A 14,457-nucleotide genomic window follows, 5' to 3' on the forward strand; every position below is an offset into this window, starting at 1 on the left:
GGATATCCCAATTTCCAATTTAGCCTTAGCAGACGGTCTTATCGAGAGTGACTTACAACTGCAGCAGCAAAGTGCAACAGTAAAATAAGTGAACATTCCTCAAGCATCAACAGGATAAGTAGCCAGATAATTTAGAGTGCCGTGAAAGTGGTACAGCATTAAACAAGAAATGTGAAATGAAAACATCACGTTAAGTCAATAAGTAGGCTAAGTGTAAGAATAATAATCTAATAACATAATAATAACAGCTAAGTGCCTAACTAGTGTGTATGTGTGTGTGTGTGTGTGTGTGTGTGTGATGGGCGATATAAACCCTGGTTTGGGTAAGGCCGGGTCAGGATCCTCCTCAGTGTTTCCTGAAGATCCCTCTCTGATCCAACATCCAGAAGTCTAGTATTAGGTTATCTTCTTTATCCTCTGACTTTCTTTCCTTTTACAGCACAGATAATCCCAGGTTAACCTCAGTGCCCTACCCACTTAGCCTAAATGAGTCCAATTTTGATCTTGTTTTTATGCTTATAATAGAGAGCAAAGATCAAGCAACCCCCCCCCCCCCCGCGGCCCCCCCAGAAATTTATTTGGAAGTCACATCTTTAAAAACATTCACATTAGGGAAGCGTTCCGGACCAATGTTGTCTCTAAGATGACAGTTTGTTGACCAATAGCTGACTTTGCCATACCTTTAGGGCTGAGTGAATTGACACCGCTGCTCAACTATCCTCCTGTATAACAATATTACATTCTTCTCACACAAAATTTGACAACTTTTTACATCGTAATTGGTAACACCCGCTCTCTGTTGTCCTCTGTGTGGTAGAGACACACTGTCTGGCCTATAAGGCCTCTGGCCTCATTGCAATTATTATATGTCGTTTGACATTTCTCCCCTTCAGAATATCCCCAAACTGCTCACTTTGACCATGAAGATGAGATAACCCAGAGCCACACCAGTTTGTTCCAGCTGCTCCAGTGGAGGCAGAAGCCAGAGCTCTCATAGTTGACAATATGGAGGAACAACAGAGAAATCTGGCCGAGGGCTATAGCTGAAGTGTGAATCTGTGGTCAAGTTGGAAAGCAAGCTAAAGCTGCAGTCCAAATTTTGCTCAGTGGGGAAAAAAGAATGGGAAATTTACATTCTAACTGCTTAAAGTGTTGGAACAAGTTTCAACAATGGCACTTGAAAATACAGTAGTATTGAGTGACACTGCTGTCCTGCTAAAAGCTCTCTGTCCTCTCAGTGTAACATCCAATATCCTTCCATTAAAATCTAGATATCATCAGTGTGTCCCAAGCTCACAACCAATCTAAAACTCCCTGTCATCCTGAACTAGCAGAGACAGAGACAGAAATAAAACCCACGTCATAAGAAGTCTGTTTTTAGAATTGTTTTATTGGATTTTGGGTTATTGACTTGGCTAGTCAAAAACATTTTTTTTTCACAGAATTTCACAAAAAACAAAACAAAACACACAATGTCATTCAAAATAACAGATAATGAGCTGAGAGCTACGTGTATCACTGTGGTTCAGAGTAGCTTTTATGGATTTCAAAATGATTTCCTATCTCTAGCTTTGGTCTCTAGCTGTTGGATACTATCCTGCAATCTGTATGAATGATATCATGATTTAAACAACAAAAACAAGAACAGCAACAACTGTGAGAGGGCTGATGTTACATCTGAACTTATGTTATCTTTGTATTGTTGAAAAGGCCATTCTCTTTATTTGTTCCGTTTTTGTTATTTGGTTTCATTACACCAGTCACATCCATCTTCCTCCTCTTTTTTTTGTCACATCTCCTCTTTGTCTTCCTGTTTTTCTGCAGGTTTCTTCTCAGTCTCCAGGGTAACATCCTCTCTGAAAAGGAGCAAACAGAGAGAAGTTACCACACATTTAAATAGAGCTGAGCGATATGGACAAAATTCATATCACAATAACCATAAGAAGTTATTTTGATAATGATATATATCGATATCTGCTAATATATATACAAAATCACGTTAAATAATCAAATGGGTGTTCATCGCATAATATTCCCTAATTTATTTCACATCTCATTTGGTGAAAGATTTTGCCTTTTAGCATGACAGCAGAAATGTGTATCATGATAACTTTTCTACATACACAAACACACACACGGACACACACACACACACACACACACATAACAATAGAACAGGCTTTGCTGGAGTGTGCTGTGGATGAACCTCACCTTGACTATGGGGGCTCTATTCCGAGTTTTACTCCAAGACACTGTAAGGAGGAGAACATTAGAAAAAACCTTAGAGGCAAAACACTAAGCAGAACAGATTATAAATGTGTCACCTCTAACTTGGACTTCCTACTTGATTTGACAACATGATTTCTAGATGATAGCACCAAAGATGAAAGTATTAAATGGCCTTTTTGTACTTACACTGATGTGCAGTTATTACTCTGCTAAGTTTGGAAGGACGGTTGATGTGAAAGGAAGGAAAGAGAAGGTAAAAGCAAAATGTCAGCTTCAGTTTTTCATCATTAGGACATGCTAAAGTTGGGATATGAACTGTAAAGTGTATTGGTAGTGATAATATTTACATTCACTTTAGGGTTTGACGATATTTTCAGATAAATTGTACACGTGTGTGTGTGTGTTACTGAAAAATACCTGCGGGCTTGGGGTGCATGAGGGCCAAAGGCACTTCCAATGTTACATCACTGTGGAGACAAACAAACAAACAGACCAATCAGACTAATAATGATAACTGTTGATCACTTCTGATTGGCTGTGAGCGCTGTGACATCATCATTAATGGACGCTACTCACCTGGATGTGAGGCCGCCCAGTAGGCTGCGAGACAGAAAAGAGGGACATCACAGGTTAGGCTCTGTCTCTTTAGTCAAACATGATACAGTATATAGTGAAACAAAATCCCAGCCTCCAATTTCACCCCAATTTGTGCAGCACTAGTCAGGATAAAAATGTTTTTTTTTTTTTTATCGTGAATTCTTACAAGGTGGCTTCATTGGGTCCTTTGTCCTGTGCTAAATCTTACAATGCAGGAATACACACTCACCCTCCTCCGGCCACCATGAGGTTCACTTTAATCTTGTAGGAAACCAGGATTCCCAGCACCTCCTTCTCCATGCCCTGCCGCAGCCTGAGGGAGAAATACAGAGATTCTAGGGATTAGAAGGTTTAATTGAGTTGTGTGTGTGTGTTTGAAAACTATTGTACAGCATTTCTGCTTTATTAGGCAGGAGACAGTCGAGGGTGACGGGAACAACGGGACGGGTGACATGCAACGGAGCCCTTAAACTACATGATGTATGTGTAAGCTGCAGTCAAAGAAAATAATATTATATTAGTATTCAGTTTTATTCCTGTTTGAACTTTCTGGCTTTCATTTTGCCCTATGTGGCAAACTCCACCCATCTGGTACTGTAAGTTTAACCAAATGCTATGAGTTATTTGTAAATGCTATTTCAGCCATGTCTGCAGTGTGTGTGTGTGTGTGTGTGTGTGTGTGTGTGTGTGTGTACTCACACAGTGGTGGAGGCCAGGTTGGTGTCCTCGTCTTTCAGCCGTCCGTCCAGCGACAGCCCTCTCTTCTCCTTGTTGTCTGCCAGCAACGGAGTGATGGACAGAGTGTTGTCATAGGTGCCACTGGATTCTACTGTCTCTCTGTAGAGGACAAAACACACACACACACACACACACACACACATATCAAACCACGTGTTTGTATTCTGCTTCAGCGACACTTGATATTTGACACTGTAGTTCTGTCATTTCAATTTCCTGTCCACTTACTCAAACTCTTGGCTAAGAACACTCTTGGTGTATTTGTCTGCTGAGTAAAGGACAATATCTGTAGTCTGATCCACTGTGGAGAGAGAGAGAGAGAGAGAGAGAGAGAGAGAGAGAGAGAGAGAGAGAGAGAGAGAGAGAGAGAGAGAGAGAGAGAGAGAGAAATAATTATTTTTCTGTGCTCTCAGCAACACTTGTGGACTTGTAGGATGAAATTAGAGTGATTTCTAATGTCAGAGGTACAAACCGGTGATTTTGATTTTCTTGACTGTTTTGTTGCTCTCGTTATTGACTTTGATTTTGATTGGAATGGTTTCGCCGTGGAAGAAGAGCTGTGATCAAAAACAGGAAACGGGGATTAATCTCCATGTTGCAATGGCCAATATAATATGAGACAGCATCATTGTCACCATAGAGTTAGAATTACTAGAATTGAAACACCCCAAAGAACCATGGACAGACAAGATGCTTATGTGAATGAATTAATGATTGGCGATTGGCCTGTGAAAAATGTGACAAGAAAGTTTTGCTACTGTACATCTTTCTCCAGCGAAGCTTCTAGATGAACAGGCTTGTCGGACATCATGAAGCTCTTGCAGATATTGGCCTTGGGCCCGGCGCCCACCTGATTGGGGGCGTACTGGACTTTACGAATGATAAGGCGAGCAGTGTCCCTGTCAGAAAGAATGGGATAGAGGGAGGAGAGAGGGATGGGTGGGGAGCGGTGTATAGAGAAAATGTCAGTCGGACAGAATAATGAGGCAAACAGAGTGGTTAAAAGACGAGTGCACATAGAAAGATGGTGGAAAAATGACAAGAGAGTGAAAGGATAGAACTCACTTCTTTTCAATTTTCTCGTCAGCGTTGTCGGCCTCCATGGCGAGGTAGGTTTTCACCTCAAAGTCGACGCCACAGGCCTGCAAAGCAAAAGTAAAAGGTTAGTACTTACTACTAGGTGTGTGATGTGTGTGTTCCTTGCCAGCCTCAGTAAGTTTCCCTGTCTTGTGACACTGGGCATCATTCCAAGTTTGACTTACTTGTGATAAATTCATTTCCTAAGGCTCCAATGAATCAACAGCAACTACAACAATGACTACTGCCACCATTTAAAATTCATGCATACACAGTTATATGGTAAAATCTGAAGTAGTTATTGTGTAGGTGTATGGTCTTGGAAGATTAGCGATGAGTTTACCTTGCCCTTGTCGTCGGGTCCGGGCTGCAGAGTGACTGAGCATGGCAGGTTGGTGGGAATCTAGAAACACCAATGACAACATTTTTAACTTCTAGAAAGTTCATTTTTGTCTGTTTAATCCTTTCAGGAAATTAGAAAAATTTAGTGATTATAGCAAAATAAAGAATATAATTTCTATAACTCGGATAACTGAAATTGTGTCAAAATAGGAGAGGAAGAGTCTAGAAATATGGTATGGATCTAAAGGGTTTCAAAATGTTTATTTTTATGCATAATATGTAATGCTCATTGTTTGAAAAGTGTGATATGATATTCCACAGAGAGGTTGTGGCCAGCAACCATTTTTGTAAAAGTAGGTGTCGCCTTTTTCAAACAGATGATATCTCATCTTGGATAGAAGCTTTTCATTTCAGCCCAGGTACCATAGGTGGACTGTGTGGTTGAATAGGTTGAACATGTATCTGGATAGATATGGTCATACTTCAAAAGTGAAAGGCTGTGCGTTGTCTCCGGCCTTCTTCATCAGGGTGTCGTGCATGGGGGTCAGAGTGGGCTTGTGGACGGCTGGGTAGATCTGGATCTGCTTGAACCAGATGTCCTTCCTGAAGGACAGGCCGATCACATCCAGGTCGTCACTGCCGTAACGGAAGGCACAAGCCAGCTGCACAAACACTGAGAACAAATAAAATTAGATTCATTATTTTATTATCATCTCTTGCATCTACAGACGCCCACACTGGATGGACTTAGAAAGCTTTTAGATTTTGGAAATATTGAATGTGTAATGGGTATGTAAGAGTCTACTGCTGATGTTACCTTTCCTGTCTCCAAAATCTTTTGGGTCCAGCTTTACAACACCATCTGTAGAGATGACAACATTACAAAAGGTGTTATTTATCTTCCTCACTATGCACCTGCGCACACAGACACACACAGTCACAGGCACACACACACATATGCACACACACACACACACACGCTCACACACACATGAAGGAGGAACATACCAACAGTGTCCACTGAGTCCACATGGTCTATATAGTCTCTCTTCCCCAGATAGAGGGTCAGCTGTAGGACAGAAGGAAAGAAGTCAGCACCAAGCAGACAATGGACATGTTTCCAAGGATGTCATGTGCCATTATTAAATCTATTTTGAGTCAGCCTCTTTCAACAACTGATATTAACAGCAATCTTCTCCATTGACAATTGACATAGACTACAGAGAGAGAGGAGAGGAGAGGAGAGGAGAGGAGAGGGCAAGACAAGACAAGACAAGACAAGACAAGACAAGACAAGACAAGAACTCGAGAGAAATCAAGAAATATAGACTTACCCCTCCGTTTCCACTGGTCTTCTTGAAAACCCTGAGAACAAAGAATAGAAACACCGCTGAAAGACTATATATCGCACACTGGAGGTGTAATTTATCATCCTTTATCTATTGCCTATTAGCCCTTCATGCCCTGGGTCCTCATTTGCTTTCTTGAAATTAAATGGTAAATGGCAAGAAAGACGCACAAAGAGTCTGCAATACCATGCCATAGGTTGAAGTGTGAAAAACCTGTGTCGCACTTGGTTCTTCCTTCATTCTTTGCTTTCTTCCTTCTATCCAACAGGAAATCAATTGTCTTAGCAATCAGAAGTGATGATGGAAACATTTATATGTGGGAAACGGAGAGTTATAATAATGTAGCAAACATAAGCGGTTTGCGTATGTAAAGTTTGACTTCAGTTGTATACTGTAGGTGAAGTAAGATTGTGTAAGGTGGATAAGGTCAAAATGTCTGGATAAGGTCAAAATGTCTGGATTAACCAGGTAAAATAATGATCAGAATTAGACTTTGAAGGTAGGTGGCTGCACAAGGAGCAGAAGGTCCAATAATCCCTTGTTCCCTCTTATCCGGTTAGGCATAGCTAAGTGTGGAGCAGCTTTACCTCACCGCTCCCCGGATTGAGAGGCCGGCGCATGTGAGCGAGCCACAAATGGTGTGACAGGTTTTCCAAATAGCTTATTCTCTGTGTCAAGGCCTGAGAACATGTTTGAACTAATGCATTAACTTTATAAGCCTGAACAAACCCTACGTAAACCCTAAAACCAATAGTGAGTTTTAGGAGTTGGCTGACCCAGGGTCGACTCTGTGTTTTCTGTTGGTTTAGTTGTATCTGAAGTGAGGTCCATAAATATCAGGGAGGTACAGTTTTAGAGGTATTTACAACTTTGAATCTCAGCTTTGCATCTTTACTGTTCTTTTCTTGAGTAAAAGTTTGCCATTCAATGTTCTGTTGACTGATTATATTTTTGGGGGGTTGGAGTTCAAAGAGGTGCACAGTAAGACTGGATCTAGGGACCTCAAAATGTGTCCTCCTCTGCATTAAAACTGCAAAATTCAATGGGATGCAAGAGTCATTTCCAGTTTGCATTCTTTTCTTTTGTTCTTCTCTTATGATTTGATTTTGTAATTCAAGTAGGTAAGGAGTTCCTGACCACCAATCAGGTGTTCTGAACGGGTGAACTACCTCCAAACTTAAAAATGTAAACATTCTGTATAGGTGTGTGAGACAGAACGATAATAACACTTACTTGGCCATGTCTAGGAGGTCTTAGGAAGTTTTCTGATGAGAGAAAAGAAATAGACACAGAGTAAGGTTAAAGAGGTGTGTGATTTAAAGCTATTAGGAGGTCACGACAATGGTCAACTGCTGTAATAAACACCCTGATCTTGTACCGACTGTCAGCTCTATGGCAGCGGGGTGTGATGTTTTGTCCTGAGGGTACAGAAGGCTAATCCCCTGGGATGAGATTAAACCATCACTGTTAGGGGCTCCTGAGTCAAAGCTGCCCATGGAGGATAAGTTCCCCGTTACTCTGCATCTGCTAACTGACCCCAATCCAAAAGACGCAGGCCTAACAACAGAATCCTGGCCGGATTTACACAACACACGCCAATATGTCACATTCTGTCCTCCTCAAACTTAACTTCAGTGCTAAAGCCATTGCTTGAGTAGCCTATTCAAGGGCAGTTAAATGGATAAAGCCCATTCAGTAGCTGGCTATAGTAGTCCTGGAGGTAATGAGTCACTAAGTCTGTAGCTCTCTTTAGCTCTGTAATGAGGAAAGTAATAAAGCCTTGCAACAAGGGTAAGAGAGCAGAAATAACGCCCACAAGTTGCCGTGTAATTTTAGTCCATTAAAGCTCTCAAAATTGACTTGTTAAAGTGGGGTTGCAAGTGTCTCGGTTGACTTTCAGACATGATCTACTGTCCTGATTTAATCTCATTTACTTGTAAACTCTCCATATTTAGGTTGTCTGTATTTTACTCTTTTACACAAATCTTGGTACATAAGTACAAACTGAATCTGTTATCTGCCCATATACACCAGCAGTTCTACCTACCATGCAGAGATAACAGAGCGTCTTTATGAATGTAACTGGAAAAGATTTAGTGTATGTTAGGGTGGTGAGGAGGATGGTGTCTTGTTATATTGAGAAGGAAGCTCTAATCCAAACCGACTGTGTGGATTCAGGACGATGGACAGAGTTTGTGATTAAGCACCATGGAGAGACACAGCGCAGACAGTACTGGCTAGTGTTACCTGATTGGCGTCACAATCAAAGTCATTGTAAAATACCCAGTGAATGCACACTTGTGACTGTATAACAGTTAATTTAAATATTTATACGCAAACCAGAAAAGTCTTATATGTATGTGCCGTTTAGCAACCACTTTGATTAGTTGACCCTTGAGAACTATATTGCTTAGTGGAATACAACAATGTGTTACTGTCATTTATAAACGCAAAAAGCCAATTATTACTATTACTGCTTAATTTAGCACCATGAACAGCACAACTGATGCAGGCTGTAACAGCTGGGCACAGAAAGACAAGTGTTGGATGCTCAACATCACATCTCTCCCTGAACTAAACCTACAAAGTGTATCTTCAGACAATATTTCACACAAAGAAGACCACCAAGCAGTGATTTTTTTTTAGCCTACTTCAGTAAACTAATGCCTGGTGACTCTTGAGGCTCTGCATCACAGTTGTAATTCCACATTGTCTGGTTTGGGGAATCTCCTGAGATGAACACAACATACTGCACTCAGTACGACTACTGTCAATCACTATAACCTAAAGTCCAACAACAGGCACCCTTGACCCTCCTGACCTGCCTTGTACATCGGCCCAAGGATTAAGCCATACTATGCGTCACACTTCTTTCTCACATCCATCTATCCATCATTGAAATTGACTTTATAAACCCTTCTCCAGCAGACTGTAAACTACCAGGCCTGTAAAATAATCCACTCTGTAATACAATTAGGATGACTGTTACCATTCCTGCCTAAGATGTAATATAGCTGACTGCCCTTTCAGCCTTAAGCGGCTAGAGGAGAGATCATGGAAAGAGTGTCTGGTCTCTCGCTAGTGACACCGTTAAACCACAGCAGCGTCACAGATGAAGCATGGCAAATGGCGCCGCCAGACCGCATAATCTTTCAAGTATGAACCCATGCAGTTCTTGCTCATCAACCTATCCTATTCAAGAAGCAAAATCATGCTTCATCATCGCTATTGCAGGTTGGTAGCCAATGAACTTGATTCTAGTAGCTTGAGTTGGCAAGAGCCGTTCCTCCACCCTCAATTCCCCCATCCATTGGTCCATTCTTCAAACTAAACCTCCTTCCATCCCTCTACCTTGTGTCATCCACCCACCCATCCATCCATCCATCCATCCATCCATCCATCTGCACATGAAGAAGTCTTACCTGTTTTCAGTCGTCTAGGATCCTGTTAGAGAGTGTCAGAGTGAGCGAAGAGTGCGATCTGCAACTGTTGATGTCCCCTTTTGTACCCGCAGCCTCTCTCCCTCCCTTGGGCTTAACCGGCTCATTATAGCTGTCGTTGTCAGCTTCGTAATCCCGTTAAGCAATCAGTGGAGAATTTTTTTGGACTACAAAGGGTTTAAAAATACCAGCCATGTGAATCACAGGGACAGACGTACAGCCACGTATAGTCACCACATGGCTGTGGTAGTAGTAGGCCTATAATCCCCTCTGCACCAGAAGGAATCAAGTCTCCTTGTATTCAGAAGAGAGAATAAATGAGAAGTCATGAAGCTTCAGCCTTTTAAAATCAGGGTTCAATTGTCTTGTAGAGGGATCAGTGTGATTTTTCAGACAGGCCTAGATTATCATTGTTGAAGAGAGGTTTTGTGCTAAATATGTTGGTTCATTAGCATTTATTAATAGCCTATAGGCCTACTATTATTAGCTTGATCTATTTACAAGCTGAACCTGTTTTAAACAAGGTTCACACTGTCCCGGGCAGTCCGGGTTCGTCTGCATAATCAGGACCAAGTGTCCAAAGGCCCCATACTTTTTTACAATAAGGTTATAGTTTTGTCCAGGCGTGCACAAGCACTCACAGATGCAAGAGTTAATTTAGAGCTACAAAGCAGAGTCAATATGCAATAAAAAGTTTAGTTTTTGGTAAAAACTACTGGCAATAGATGAGGGAAAAGACACAAAGTACCCTAATATTTGTCCTGGTATTGAAGCGTGTACTTGGTGGCAGAAAAAAATACTACATTTTGGTCCAGGGAAAGGTTTAAACAAAAGTTTTCATTTTAACTCCCTTCAGAGTCTTCTTTTCCATAAAGACAATGTAAAGACCCCTAACTACTGTATACACCATGCACAGCATTGTCAGTGTTTTTTTTCTTTGTAAGTGTAAATCTAGCATTGATCTTTCAGGGAACCTGAAAATCTGAAGAGATTTTTTAAATCAGACTTTGTAAATAGTTGCAGCATGTGTTTGGGTTATAAAAGTCAAACTCTTCAGCACGAGGTTACTGTGTGTATTATTAGACCTTTGTGATGCAGCGTGAAGTTTCTCGGTATTTGAGTCTGTCTGATCTGAAGAGATTACAGGCTCCCAGTCTCATCCCGGTGTGGATGATGGGCGCATTGGCTGCTACTCCAGAGTAAGCTGCCTTATTCAACAGCGTCACACTAATGTTCCAGAGATTAGAAAATCATCACCACAGTGTTTCCCCTTTAAATGGCTTTTAACACCGGTTGTTGGGGGCAACGCTGGTTTTGGCTTCACATCCATCTCTGATTTGATCCCAGTTTTAGGTTGTATCTGTCCCTATGTGGACATGTTTTTTGTACTGATTCTAAACGTATGACCTACGCATTTTCTAATCTTTTCAGGGAAATTGTGTGTTTCAATTTTCTCTAGCAGTGAGGGCATTTGTCTTGCTGTGGTGAATGAATTAGGGGGAACACTGCATTACCACCTTAATGTAATGGCTTGTAGGCTTAATTTCCAAGCTGAGGCCTACTAGGTAAGGTTGGTGTGTTGTAATGATGATGGCTTAAGTCTGATTTAAGCCAAGTGAGATGGTAGTTTACCTAAACCAAAATATAGCCGAGAGGCCTTGCAGGTGAAGTGTTATGTAGCTTTGTTATGTAGCTTTATTAAACGCAGGAGTTCTTGCAAGTGGAAAAAGACGCACGTGCTTAACTGTTTTCCATGGAAAAGTATAATGTGGTTGTATAAACTTTCTTGCACGTGTTGTATCGTACTTATGGCAAACCCCAACCATCTGGGACCTAAGCAGGTCAAAACAAACCATGAAAAACAGACTCAGGTCTGACTGGAACATGTCACATTGCATCCGTAGTAATCAATGTTTCGTCTGCCGTACAGTTGTTTCCTGGAAAAAGTGTGGCTTACCTGGCAACCAGCCTTTTGATCATTAGTCTAACCACAACGTGACAGTGTGTGCTTCTGAGGAGGATCTCTTTACTGGACACATACAAACACATGACTACATGAACATACCCACTCATATGTACACTTACAAACAAAGAAAGAGAAAAAGATTACAACTTTTTTTTGATTATGGAATGATTGATATATTGAGGATTATCTGTAATTATGTTATATTACGTGCAAATATTATCTCTGTAATCAAAATGCTTTGCATGTTTAGTTTGTGGGGTGTTGTTTGTTTTGAAATTTTCATTTTTCCATTTGCATTATTTTGGCAACATTATTTCAGTTTGATTGAAATTGAAATTGAAATTAAAAGAGAGAGGGAAAGAGAGAGGAAGAGAGGGGGAGAGGGAAGATAGAGAGATGATGGAGAAAGACACAGAGAGAGTCTCCCTGCCCACTTATGTAATCCACTTCGTTCGTAAGCTCTTACTGAAATAGCCTTCTTGGAGATATTGTTGAGGTTCACAGAGAGCGAAGACCGCAGTGCGAGTTGTAAACCCAGTCAGTGGCCGGCGGGTAGTTCGGTGATAGGATACAACAGGAGAATAAACACTATCCTGTGGTTAGCAGGGTGAACTGCAATTGTATGAACATGACTGTCTTTTAACTCCTGGTTTGTGAAGTGCTCTGGCAAAACTCTCTACCAGTGTCTCTCGTTTCTTTTCACTGTATCCTGAGACAGCTGTGAAGGTGAACTGAAACAAATGCCAGGTTTTCATCAGTTTCATCATTTTCATCAGTTTCTATATTTTATGTTAAGCGATTCTGGTGTTCAAGCCAGTATTACATGGTCAGAGAGGTCAAGTTGTCCTGCACTGTGTTGGTATAGTTAAATGAAAGGTTTTTACACGATACCAATTTTGCAGTGATACTCAGAATTGTGTACCAATGTGTTCAGGTCTTTAGGGTGTGGGTAGTAGTTTTCTTTCTAAATCCAAGCTTATAAACACAACCTGATCTTGGTCTTGGATCATTTGCTTGGTAGAGCTCAGTAGGACTCAGCAAATGAGGCGATACGTAAACTGTAACCAGGATTTGGGTGAACTGTAACCCCTAAATCGAATGTAAGTCAGTGGGTAATAGAGCAATAAGTGGGTTACTGTGTTATGCCAAGTGAAAAGGTGGTATATTCTGAATACTGTACCTGAGTAGACATTTGATTCCAATACTAGATCTGTATTGAATCACTTTTACTTGCTCTACAACTAATTTTGCAATACCTGTGCCATGCTTGCCATATTTTTTCTTAGATCAATATCATTCATATGTTCATTTGTTCAGACAATTAAAAGTTCTCAATACAAAATGAACGCCTTTCTTTCAAACAGTTAACATGACTTGATGTATGAATGTGTAACAGAATGTGTGAATGTGTGTTTTTTTCAGTACACATCTGACAACGATGTTTGGAAAGGTTACCAATACATGAACTTTCTCAGTTAAGTTTCTTAGAAGGAATAGTGTTACCTAGAGGCTTATTTTAGCTCCTGATCACTAAAGCTCAAAGGTCTTTTGGCCTGTTCCCATCTACTGAGAGGTTACTTTGGGGTCAGGTTGGCGTGAAAGGGCAGTTTGAGTGAAAGCACCGTGGGCGGCAGCGCTTGTTTCGGCCGTCCACCCACTGATGTGGAATATCTCATGTGGAACATCAGCCACAGGGTAAAGCCATGTCTTCCCTTCGTGGACAACAAAGATACTGGGTGAAGAAGATACTGTATGTATAAGTTAGGTAAAGAAAATATAAGATGAAATCAGATGACATAGGAAGAGATGAGGTGAGATGAGACGAGACAAGATGATGTCAGATGATATGAGGTGAGATAAGATAAGATATATATAAGATGTAAGCTCTGAGGTGAGATAATATAAAATAAGATGAGATAAGATTAGGTACATATAGTTAGATATAGCCTAAGACAAGATGAGGTGAGTTGAGATACAATAAAATAATTGAAATACATATTATGATAATAAAAATAATTGTATTTTCTTTGTCTCGGGCAGAACCAGACATACATTTGGGTAGAACGGAAAGTCTAGGAATAGAACTGCAGCCTATGCAATACAAAACAACTGGAGCCGTATGATCTGACGGAGCCACGCCTCTTGCTGACGTCGAAAGGTGAGACAGAGGTGCGGCTACTTCTCAACTATCTCCTGAACTTCAAGCGCCATCTAGCGGATCCATGGGATATTACTCTTTCAATGACAAAACTCTCCCAGTCCCTTTCTCTAATATAAGTATCTAAGTATTCTAAGTATTATTTAGTCTAGTTATATGTCTTAAAAATGTGAAAAAATTCTGCCAATAGGACGAGATAATTCAACTTCAGTGTCACCTGTTTCAGCACTTTTCTAGAAAAATGCAATTTAACATCTTGAAACAGTATCGAGAAAATGCTTGAAACAAATTGATTTGCAGAGTGGCAGATTTTTCCCACTAAGAAGATTTTAAGACTCAATACTAGATGAAATGACTTGTTAAGGTGGCTGTTTTATGCAGCGCCGCTCTGGAGCAGGCCAACTTATTTTGGGGTTGACGTCAGGCAGCACCCCCCCATCCTGGTACAGAGGAGAAGTGCGACTGCTGAGGTGTGGACTCGGCGCGCCGCTCCCCGCTCGGCCCGCCCGGTCACTGCAGTGTAGGTTACCGAGCCATCGCTGCGGCTGCTCGCTCCCGACA

The 14,457-nt window shown here is 41.1% G+C and overlaps 1 protein-coding gene across 1 annotated transcript; it reads right to left on the reverse strand.

The window, feature by feature from the left end:
* Nucleotides 1-1,439: 1,439 nt before the first annotated feature.
* Nucleotides 1,440-9,786, reverse strand: arr3a (arrestin 3a, retinal (X-arrestin)). The gene is made up of 18 exons (XM_071906203.2): nucleotides 9,755-9,786; nucleotides 7,566-7,597; nucleotides 6,318-6,348; nucleotides 5,992-6,052; nucleotides 5,801-5,845; nucleotides 5,466-5,656; nucleotides 4,985-5,044; nucleotides 4,630-4,706; nucleotides 4,328-4,463; nucleotides 4,037-4,121; nucleotides 3,793-3,865; nucleotides 3,526-3,663; nucleotides 3,056-3,139; nucleotides 2,806-2,829; nucleotides 2,647-2,696; nucleotides 2,416-2,435; nucleotides 2,212-2,252; nucleotides 1,440-1,856 (listed from the first exon to the last, which is right to left on the reverse strand). Exons 2-16 carry the CDS (start codon nucleotides 7,571-7,573, stop codon nucleotides 2,431-2,433), a joined length of 1,068 nt encoding a protein of 355 aa, XP_071762304.1. The 5' UTR covers nucleotides 7,574-7,597; nucleotides 9,755-9,786; the 3' UTR covers nucleotides 1,440-1,856; nucleotides 2,212-2,252; nucleotides 2,416-2,430.
* Between the last annotated feature and the right edge of the window lie 4,671 nt (nucleotides 9,787-14,457).

Source organism: Centroberyx gerrardi, chromosome 11 (assembly GCF_048128805.1).
Source record: "Centroberyx gerrardi isolate f3 chromosome 11, fCenGer3.hap1.cur.20231027, whole genome shotgun sequence".
Taxonomy (NCBI): domain Eukaryota; kingdom Metazoa; phylum Chordata; class Actinopteri; order Beryciformes; family Berycidae; genus Centroberyx; species Centroberyx gerrardi.

Coding starts and splice junctions, on each gene's coding strand:
- arr3a (XM_071906203.2), bottom strand. Junction 6,053..6,317: donor AGACCAGTGGAAACGGAGGG/GTAAGTCTATAT, acceptor TCTGTCCTACAG/CTGACCCTCTATCTGGGGAA. Junction 4,122..4,327: donor AAGCTTCGCTGGAGAAAGAT/GTACAGTAGCAA, acceptor TTTTGATCACAG/CTCTTCTTCCACGGCGAAAC.